The 11,339-nt window shown below is 46.8% G+C and overlaps 1 protein-coding gene across 2 annotated transcripts in view; it reads right to left on the bottom strand.

Annotated features, from left to right (window-relative positions):
• FLT1 (fms related receptor tyrosine kinase 1) overlaps nucleotides 1-1,580 on the bottom strand; it is a 204,800-nt gene extending 203,220 nt beyond the window's left edge. The window contains exon 1 of one of the 2 annotated variants that reach the window (XM_059684051.1): nucleotides 1,132-1,580. In XM_059684051.1, coding sequence (XP_059540034.1) covers nucleotides 1,132-1,195 — 64 coding nt within the window. In that variant the 5' untranslated portion in view covers nucleotides 1,196-1,580. The remainder of the gene's footprint in view (nucleotides 1-1,131) is intronic. The other variant, XM_059684052.1, reaches the window with a different exon arrangement.
• Nucleotides 1,581-11,339: the final 9,759 nt, after the last annotated feature.

Below are 11,339 nucleotides of genomic sequence, written 5' to 3' on the forward strand. Positions count from 1 at the left end.
ATCTATAGCTTGTTATTTAGAAACTGACGGTCTTATTCGTCTTTCTACTGAGAAAATATTTAACTGTTACAGCTTTGGGGTTTAACAAGCATTTAAAAAAAATATGCCCAACTGTACTGACTGTCCTTCTCTGAATCATTGCAATAACTTATTTGATGTTACTGTCTTTTGTCCCGTGGGTCTGAACCCGCCGGGCAGAGACGGGATCCATTCGCTAAATCCCCTCGGGTTTGACGCCTCCTCGGGGCGGCCTCCACTCTAACCGCGGTGTGACCTCCCTAGCCCGGACCATTCAGCCTCCAGTTTCTCTTAACACCCGGCAGAGGGGTGGATAGCACCAATCGCTCAAACCGCATCTTTTGGTCCAAACCATCCGCCCTTTCTTCTTTTGGAATTTAAAGGCTAGGCTTGCAATTCCGAAACTTAATGGTACTTGGGTTCTGGACTGCCCTCGCCGGCGACCGGCGACCTGGGCGGGACCGGTGGAGGGCTCCCTTCTCCTCCCGTGGCTGCGCGCAGCGCGCTCCAGTCCGCGGCCCGGGACCCGCCAGAGGAGTGGGCGCTGGAGGAACGTTGCGTGGACAGTCCTACGCGGGCCCTTCGCGGGATGAAGGGTACCAGTTCTTGCCATCTCCGGGGACCTGTTTGCTCCCGGCAAGCACACCACCCCCTGCTAGCGGGCTCTCCTCCTTCCCTTTCGAGGCGCGACGTCGTGGCCAGTGCCACCATCGCCACCGCGGGGCTCAGCCCAGCCCCCGGGCGGCCTCGTGGGCGCTCGTGGAGCCGCGGCTCCGGACGCCGGGGAGCTCCTCAGCCCGGCTGCCTGGGAACTGGTCTGAGTGTCAGGCAGGTCCCCGAGCCCGGAGCCAGGCAGAGCGGGTCCGCGACTCCAGCCGCCGAGGACAGCCTCAGTGCCATCCAGGGTGGCGATGCCCGCGGGCCCCTCCAGCTGCTTTTCGAGGCGCGCCTTGACCCCGCGGCGGAGAAAGGCGCCACGACCCCCGGCGCGCGGAGTGAGACTCCTGTCTCAGTTCCCGCGGAGGCGCGCCTCCCCGCGTGTCCCCCGCCCCTGGGTGTGCCCCCGCCCCTGGGTGTGCCCCCGCCTCCCATCGCGGCCTCGGCCAGCCTAACCTGTGAGCAGCAGTCCGCCGAGCAGCGCGCACAGCAGGACCCCGGTGTCCCAGCAGGAGACCATGGTGAGCGCGACGGGGCCTGCCCGCCTGGTGCCCGCGCTCCTGGCGGGGACCGACCCAGCCGCCGAGCTTGTCTTCCCGCTCCCCGCCGCCGCCGGCCCCGCACTCTGTTCCCGCGCCCCGAGCGCCCCTCTCTGCGGCTCCAGTCAGGGAGACGCCACTGTCGGGTAATCCTCGCAGCCCTGCGTGCTTGGCGGCTGCGCTGCAGTCCCGGAGCCGCTCCAAGCCCAGCCGCCGGGGAAGAGTCTCGAGAAGTGTCCGTGCGGCGCGCTCTGAGCCTCTAGCGGACCTCGATGAAGAGGAGCCGAGGGCTAGGGCCGTTTATAACCTTTCCCCAGCCCACTTCCTACCCCGGCACCTCCTTCCAGTGACGTCAAGGGGTCCCCCACCCGTCACCCTCCTCCCCACCTACCCTCTTCCTCCGGGACCTCGTTCCCTACGGCTGCGGACGGGCGGGGGCGCCGGGGGCGGGGGCGGGGGCAGAGCGCGGGCGTGCGGGGTGGCACGGGCGGCCCGGATCCGGAGCGCGGTCGGGGCAGGTTCTGGGTCCCGTTCCCGGCCTCTAACCCGCGTGCCCTCCTCCTTCCTTAGAGCTCAGGAAATCTCGGCAGGCTCCCTCCGCCCGGCTGGCTCAGCCCCGGGGACCGCCCGAAGCCGGTAAGGGCACAGGACTGGAGCGTCACCGCACAGCCCCCGGCGCACAAAGTCCGACCCACGGAAAGCTGGCCGCGGTGTCCATGGCACCCAGGAGTGACGCTCAGTCCGGCTCCCTCTCCTTCCTTGCTCTTCCCACCTAATCCAGCCGCCGCCCCTGCGTCCCCCCCCCCCCCCGCGTCCCCCGTCCCCGCGAGCTCCCTGAATGTCCCCACACGTCGGAAGATGCCGGACACCTTCAGCACCCAGGACTGGACTGGGACAGCGCGAGGGCACCGGCCGCCTGCCTGGCACCTTTGGGAGGACTGCGTCACTAGAGAGTGCAATGCGTCGGTGTCCTTTTTGGCCGCCGTTGCACCCGCCCAAGATATTTCCTAAACCCTCCGCTTCCTATAAGCAAAACAAGGAATAATATCACGATACCTTTTTAAAAGCTGAGGAGTGAAACTGCAAATTGTAAAGGCTGGGGTCATGAACTTTATTTCCTAAATGCTCAGGAGTGAGGGGCGAAAAAACAACAAAAAAACCTTTCTGATGGCAGCTGGCTGCGGAAGATGAGTGGCTGCTGCTTTTCGAGCAAAACCCGGTGAAATTACCTTGAGGCACTAGGTCATTTGTGGTGGCACTCATTCCACGTTGTGCCTCAATTTTGTTCCCGTTGCCTCAAAGGCTGAAGCATCCTCGCTGCGCGGAGCAGTCCAGCCGTGTCCCGGTAAACACCGGCGCTTTGAAAAAATAGTTCTATTGGAACCTGCCAGATGGTCCTGAGAAAAGGAACTGCGATGGCTCCAGAACCCGGCCAGCGGCTCTTCCTGAAGGACCGGACTACCACCCCGCCTGGGAAAGTTGGGCAACCAGAACTTGCCACACCTCTGGGCGGCAGAGCAAGGACAGGTCTCTGCCGCCGCCGCCCGACGCAGGAAACGCGTGTCGGAGCACCTGGCGCCAGGGCCACTGAGCCATGGTCCCTCCTGGTTTAAAAGGAAGCTCGTCTGCCGGCTTCGCCACCCTTGTTCATTTTTCCCATGTGCCGCGCCACGCCACGCTCCCTGATTCCTTTCCTCTACCTCCCCCAAGCCTGATTCCTCAGAAAAACCACAGCTCATTCAGTCAACAATTAGTAAACACGGATCACGGAGCTGGAAGCTGACAGCGGATCCTTCCAGCGATTGGTCTCCCAACCGAGGTCACCGTCTGGAGCACACCCGAAGGGCCTGACTGTATCGAGGCTTGTCACTCCCTGCTCTCTCCCAAGGAGAGGCTGTCAGCATTGTCCTTCTGCCCCCTCACAGGGACCAGGCACGGTGTTAGGGCCACACACACTGGAATGGGAAGATCTCATCTCTGCCTTCTAAGGGAGAATCACGCAAAAAGGCCAGGACGACACCCTGCAAGGATCACAGGCAGGGTTGGCTGAGGCTTACGATGGGCAGAGAAGAGGTGGTCTGTCCTGAGGATTCAGGAAAGACACTTAGCTGATTCCGGGGGGAAGTGGTCTACAGGCTACCTACAAAAATTTAATACAACTTTTCACATGTGATTTGATTTTAAAAACCACAAACAAACACGCAGAGAGACAACACTCCAAGGACCTGCTGTCAGAAGTGAATCTGCATGGACTCTGTAAAGCCAGAACAGCTGCAACGGACTTCATAATCTAAGGTGCCACTCAGCAATGCTAATATATTGCTTAAGTATTTAATATTAAAAGAGTCATGGTTGAATCTAACTTAATTTACACCCAAATCATTCTGCATTGAGTGGTTCTCCACAAACTCCCCAACTACTCTTGGGAAAGGTTGCAGGCTTTCAATGATAGCCAGCAATTTCTTTACTGTTTCTTCTTTTGTGAGTCGCATTAGCATCTTCACAAAGAATTCCAGGTGCTACAAGTTGTCGCAAGCCTTTGCTCATGATTTCATTTTAGCTTAGATAAATTTTAGCGTTGAGATAAATGAACATCTAAGCTAAAATGATGGGAAATAAAGGTATCTCTCTCAGCTCCCCGCCCCCAAAAAAAGAAGAAAGAGAGAGAGAGAGAGAGAGAGAGAGAGAGAGAGAGAGAGAGAGAGAGAGAGAGAGAACACATTTGAATGAGAATGGGCTACCGTATGCTCCAACTAAATCACTAAGGAAGAGGTTTTATAGATAATAGTGATGGAAAAGATCAATTTCAACATGCCCAGTGGGTATAAAAAGCTATTGAAGTGTACTATCTGCTTACTTCCTGCTCACATACAAAAGAACATTTCATCTCCTGCAAAACCAGACACTCTCTCTTGTTATCAGCTATAAACATTCTCTTGGGGATTCTTTCTAGTCCCTATTCAGAGGCACACTGTTGGTAAAACCAACAGCTTTAATGTCCAAGACTGAAAAATAGTGTGGGAGCATCAGGGTGGGAGACGGGAGAAAACCCAGGCCCTCATCGTCCTACAGTCAGCCAAGGGCGGCGCAGGCTCCGCTTGCAGCTGCTGGGGCTTAATCAGGAATCTCAGCCCCACATGGGCTTCGGACCGAATTAAAAACACACTCTGTGGCTACACATTGCGTCACATAAATACGTATGGTTGGCCACAAGAACCAACTGATCTTATAAAATCCTGCCTTGTTATGTGAAAACACCTCACAGTACACAGCACCTTGTCAGCTCAGGCTCCTTGGTCTGAGAAGCACTAACCCGCAAACCTCAGGTATCTAGTTCTGCTGATGGAGTTCCTGAGGGGCCACCTCCTTTCTGCCCCACAAGCCCCACTCTGTTCCCGACCACCTGCTCCTCACCCCGTTTAGTGCTGCTGCTACTTATCTCATTTTGATTTATTCAGGGTTTCAGCTCCTTTCTGAGGCTGTGTCCCCGTGCTGATTAGCCCTAGTTAGCCCTGTATCTCCTGATACTCCCTAGGGGCTGTGACATAATACTAATGTTACTGAAACCTAAGCTCAAAGGGGCCTTTTCTGTGGGCTACTTCATATATTGTGCTCTTAGGAGAACTTATTCTGGGTTAACACCTCTGAGGCTTTTTCACGAGGGTTGTGATCTAGCTATGCTTGGACAGCCCTAGCTTGACAACTCAAAATGCAGACCCTTATACACACTCTTATTAAATTTCTTCTTTGATTGGGTCCACCTTGCTGGCCTATTGAAATCTTTCTGCTCTCCAATTCTGCCATTCAGTGCATTTCCTGTATCTCCTGTTTCAAATTATCCACAAACAGGATAAGTGTGACTTCTGGATCATCATCAAAATCCTTAACAAGGACAGAGCTGAGTGAATGAATGGATGGATGGGTGGGTGGATGGATTTGAAAAGGTTGAGTAAACCAAAGTACTTGTGTCATTATCTCTAGATGTATGTTCATCAAGGGAGGCTGCATGTTAACTGGTTAATATTTCCCATGTCATTATTTAGTAATAATTGATAGTTTGAGCAAGAGGTAATAAGACAGGTAAATTTTTTTTCAAAGTACTCTAGGTAAGTTTTTAAGAAGTCCAGAATTAGATCATGAGAGAAGATTGGGCAGGAGAAAGGCAAAACAGAGAAGGGACTAATACCTAAAGGAAAAGTAGTTGACTAAGGAAATCTATATATGGGTCATCTGATCATTATAATTAACATTTTTGCCAAAGGTTAAGCTTATCTTAACATATAACTGTCAGCTATTGACTTTTTCTCTATTTAAAAACTATTATGTCATTTTAATACATTCTTTTAGTTAGAAAACAGATGAAAAGATTAGACAGATGAAAAGATAGGGAGCCCTGACCAGTGTGACTCAGTTGGTTAGGCGTTGTCCAGTGCATTAGGAGGCTGATAGTTCAATTCCAGGTCAAGGGCACATGCCTGGGCTTTAGGCTCCATTCCCGGCAAGGGTGTGCAGGAGGCAGCTGACGAATGTCCCACTCTCAGGTCAGTGTTTCTCTCTCCCTCCCTTTCCCTTTCTGTCTCTCTAAAAAAAATCAATAAAAACTATTCTTTAAAAAAAAAGAAAAGAAAAGATAAGAAAGGCGATGGTGGGAGGATGAGTCATAACAGAATCATCTGAATTTAACCACTATGATCACCTCGGCATATTTCATGCTAGCCTTTTTCACATTGAGTGCTCTTATTTTTTTCATATTTCTACGTAGCCTTCATAATTATTATATTTAACGGCTGCAAAATATTACCCTACTACTGGACATTTTTATTTTATCCTTATAAATAATTCACAAATACATTTAATTGATGCTGGAATGTGTTTTAATCAGTAAGTCACACACATATACACATTCTACCCATTCCTCTCCTTCTTCTGAGCCCCTTTCATCCACACACACATGTACACGCGTGTACACTCATACACAGACACATCAATATTCTTGCTTCACTTGAAATTTGCACCAGCTTAGCCAGTGACCTGACGGAACAATCAAAAGGCAGAGGTTCTTGTCATACTGATCCAGAAAGTGGTATTTTTATTTACATACCTGTTACTTGTTGAAAATAGTAGCATAGAAGACAAACTACTGTTCTCAAAGGCCTTATAGTTTATTTGAGATGGCCAGGCTTACATAAAACATTGGGAAACAATTTTGCTGCAACTAAAAGTAAGAACAATATATAGTTGTGAGTAATTAAAATTATTAATTACTAAATTGTGAAATGATCTTGAAGGTAGTAACAGATTTGTATCCGTGGAGAGGAGAGGGCATTCTGAAAAGAAGGAGAAGGGAATAAACCCAGTGGTGGGGAGGGGTGGGGAGTGAGGAGGGCCTAGTAGAGGAGGGAGGTGACAAGGGATAGGCTGCATGAAGTTCAAGGAGGCAAGGTTGAGGGCCCTTGATGACTTAGTAGATAAAGTAAAATATCCGTAATCCTGCCAGTACTAGGAGGGGATGGTTTAGGATTGTTAGACTAGCATATGGGGGATTAAAGAGGAGCGAGACTACATTAATTAAATGTATGAAGAAACAAACTGTTAAGAAGTAAGAAGGTGAGACTGGAATAGTGATGGGAAGGAGCCCTGGTTAGTAGCTCAGAGAAGTGATGGAGAGAGAAATTCACTTTCCGGTCCAGATGAGGGAGAGGGAGGAGCCCAAGAGAACCCAAGGTTCCAAGGAGTATTCTGAGCTTCTGAGCACTGCCAAGATGGGGGGGGGGGGGGAGGCGGGGGGAGAGGAGGACAGGGTAAGGGAGAAGAGGGGAGCACTAGGTTCCAGCCAGGTTGAGGTGAGTGGACAACTGAAAGCAACCTACTTTATTTCCCTGCTTGAGCTAAAGCAGGGTTTAAAAAGAGATAGTCTGGCTCAGGTCCAAACATTTAAGGAAGTAGAAATTCATCATCAGATTGCTGTATTCTGATGCTGGACAGAAATCTTTTACATATATGTAATGTCTGAGTTCTGTGTGAAGACTGGGTTATGGCTAGGAAGTTTATGAAAAGCTGGGAATTTAATCTCCACCTCTGAGTGAGTGAGGGCGCTCAGCGGAGTCCTCCATCTTCAGCCTCCTTCTTCAGGAGCTCCCCTGACTCCAGACAGCCCAGGGCAGGCCTCCTGGCGGCTTCCGTGGAAGACCGTCCCTTTCCTTCCTGCACCTCTTCCAGGCTCCTCCCAGATGTGCTTTTCATGTATATCAGCAGTAGCAGAGTCATAGAGCAGCCCAGCCGCCATCTGCCCTGACCGCAGGCCCGTCTGAGTCAGTGCAGAAGCTGGGCCTGTAGCTTTCTAAACCATCATCAGATGCAATATCCGGGAAATCTGGCATAAGTCAGAAAGTCAGGTCCTTGAGCTCACCTAATCTTACCATGGAGGGAAGAATTGAATACCAGTGGCCTTAGCTTTATTCATGTGGAAAACTAGTAGTCCATAAAATAAAGTTCTAGCTAAACTGAGAACATTGCTTCCAATTATGAACTGGAGGACACATCATCAGCTGCTTTCTCCTCATTTTTAGACTGCTAAGTAATTTTGTTTCTATAATTTTATGATTAAAATTTTCCTCACAACACCTGTATAAAATATCAGAATCACTGTTTCTGTATTTTGGAGTACAACTATTGATCAACATTAAAGAAAACAAGTATGATAAACAAATCTTTTATTTAGATATAAAACATATCAAGATCTGAAGCACCACGTCAAACATTAGTGTGGTTTTTCTTGCAGAAATTTTAAACCCAGCCAAATAGTAGTTTTTTATTTATTTATTTATTTATTTATTTATTTATTTATTTATTTATTTATTTATTTTATTATTAGTTAAGGTATTACAAATGTGTCCTCATCCCCCCCATTAACCCCCAACCTCCCCCACACACACAAACTCATGTTCCCATCCCCCTGTTGTCCATGTCCATTGGTTTGGCTTATATACATGTATACAAGTCCTTTGGTTGATCAATAGTTTTTTATTTAAATAAAATTCCCTTCCTTCAGATCCTGAAGGAATCACAGATGATGTGATAAAATGTCTGAGATTTGCTTCAAAATATACAAAAGGAGTAAACTTGAAACAAGATAGGTCATATGTTGATAATGGTGAAGCTATGTATAATATATATATTTCTTTGTATGCATATATTTAAAATATTTTCTTACTAAAACACACTTTTCTTTCCTACTCTAAAATTGAAAATGCAAAACTATCAGCTCAAAATAATTTTAGGACCTGAGCCTGGGGAAAAAATAAACCTAGAGAGAAAAGGGAGACCATGAATATTGCCTGATGATCACAGCCTCGGTTTCACTGATCTTTGTGAGAACGCCTGTCCTTCCCACACGTTTTTGGAAAATCCAACAGTGCATTGATGAAGAAATCGGAATAGGTTAAAGCAATATATGGGGGAACAACTTATGGTTTGAAAAATCTACTTGATTTGACAACTACTGCTGTGTTGAGAAGTAACACAGATGAGTAGAGACAAGATCAAGAAGGAAAAAGAAGAAAGAAAATAGAAAGTTTTTAAAAATGAGAATAAAGAAAAATACTATCTCTATGGAGAGGGAGGATGTGCACAAGCTTTCAAAGTCGTTTTTCTTCTCTATCATATTTATTTAAAAATTGTAGGTAGTGATAAAAGTAAAGAAAATAAAATGGGTAAAAGGATAGAAACCCATGCTTAATTATCTAATGACATTATTAAAAAGGACTTTGAAAACTATGTTTTAAAAAACACACACACAGGATTTGTTGGCAAGCATCCTAGGCAATTTTAAGAACAGGAAGAGGATATTGCAAGACAATTGGCCATTTTTTTCCTACAACTTATGAAGAAGAGAAGTTCCAATGGTTGGAAAAAGAAAACTCCCAGAAGATGGTGAACATAAAACGTAAAATCATTATATAGGAGTTAGAGATGAAGCTCATAGAACACCTAGTCCAGCCACCCAATCTGACTGTCAGGAGACAGGCAGAGAGGTGATGTGCTTTGCCCACCGTGGATCTGTCTAAATGGCCTCCTTGGGTTTACAGCTTGGACTGTCCTGGGCAGTCCCCCAGCCCCTCTGGTCTCTTAATACAAAGCCTATTAGAAGAAAAGGAGAAAGCTATTTCCTAAAGACCCATTGCTTTATTCCCTGGGTCAATGGGGGATGGTCTAATAAATCTGTACAAGGAAGGAAGGAAGGATTTGCCTGCAGGTCAGCTCAGATCTCATTCAGGTCAAGATCACCGTCTTAGGGCAGAGGTCACCCCTGCCCAGAAAGCAACATAAAACAAGGCAGAGAACAAAGAGCATCTGCTAGTAAGCTGGGTACCTGCGCATCTTCTAGGGTCAGCCTGCCAGGGGTTCTCAGCCTCTTGTTATCAACCAATGTTACCCCAATAAATTTAGTGTAAACATTTTTTAAGTGGTGGTGGAGGAAAAAGCCGAAACCTAGGATTTCAGTGTCTAGGAAGAGCGGCAGTTATAATAAAAACCCATACGACTTCAGTTTTGAAAAGCCCCACTGACTCATCTTTTCCAAGTGAAGAAAATGAAGTTCCCAAATATTAAATGGTATATTCAACCAGAGCCACATAATTAGGTTAGTGCCTATTCAGCTGACCCTACAAACCTGCATCTGCCTTTCTTGGTACAAATTACTTAACGTCTCTGACCTTCAGTTTACTTCTCTGTAAAATGGGGATAGTCACAGTATCATAGTATTTCCTCATTGTGAGAATTATATGCGACAATCTGCAAAATGAGTGACACTTGGTAAGTGCTCAATAAATGTTAACTGCTATTATGAACACCATCTTCATTGTTAACCTTACTGTTTTAATTGTAACATGTTATTCACGGTGCTCTCCAAAGAACTGCATCATGATCTGAAGCCCCACTATCTGTACACACCTGAGACCCCCTGGCCCTAGCTGGTTTTGCTCAGGGGATAGAGCATCAGCCTGAGGACTGAGGGGTCCTGGGTTCGATTCCAGTCAAGGGCACATGCCTGGGTTGCTGGCTCAATCCCCAGTAAGGGGTGTACAGGAGGCAGCCAATCAATGATTCTCATCATTGATGTTTCTATTTCTCTCTCCCTCTTCCTTCCTCTCTGAAATCAATAAAAATATATTTTAAAATAAAACAAATAAATAAGTAAAGGATTAGTCTCCCTGGAAAAGGCTCTGGACAACTTGGCAGCTTTACTCCTGAATTAAGAATTCTTATTACCTGGGGTAATGGCTATTAGTTGTTGTGTTGCATAATTACTTTTATTCTTTGAGGTCAAGATCTAGGAAAATAAAAATTTCACAACAGTTTTCCTTTGGGTATCACAGCCTTAACTAAATACTTTCTAACTACATGAGCATAGGCAGGGTTTTTCAACACAGACTCCTTTTGCATGTTACATGGAACTATTTTTGCAAGATATATATCATTCTTAAATGGCCAGAGTATGTTTTATTATGAATGTCCCATTGTATTTTATATCATTAAAAAATAAAGCTGTGCCATGTCAATGCTCTTGAGGTAATGTTCCAGAGACACTCAGAGTGAAGTGGATGTGTGTGTCCAGCCATCAGAGGGCAGAAGAAAGCAATCAGATCGAGCTCTAGAGGCAAAGTACAAAATTGGGAGCTTGATATAAAGAGACTCCTTTGCTGGTTTAAAAAGTCAACCTTTACTAACGGGAAGAGGTCAATCTGAAAAGGCTATACATTGTATGGTGCCAACTATATGACACTCTGAAAAAGGTAAAACTAAGGAAACAATAAAAAGGTCAGTGGTTACCAGGAGTTTAGGAGAGGGAGGAATGAATAGCAGAGCATAGAGATTTTTAGGGCAGTTAAAATACTCTTTATGACACTATAATGGTAGGTACATGTCTTTCTACATGTGCCCAAGTCCATAGAATGTACAACATTAAGAGTAAACACTAATGTAAATGATGGACTTTGGGTGATTAAAATTCATCAATGTAGGTTCATTGAGTAACAGATGTGCCACTCTCATGGGGGATGTTGATAGGAAGAGGTGTGTGTGTGTGTGTGTGTGTGTGTGTGTGTGTGTGTGTGTGTGTGTTGG

The sequence above is a fragment of the Myotis daubentonii genome, chromosome 2 (assembly GCF_963259705.1).
Source record: "Myotis daubentonii chromosome 2, mMyoDau2.1, whole genome shotgun sequence".
NCBI classification, from domain to species: Eukaryota; Metazoa; Chordata; class Mammalia; order Chiroptera; family Vespertilionidae; genus Myotis; species Myotis daubentonii.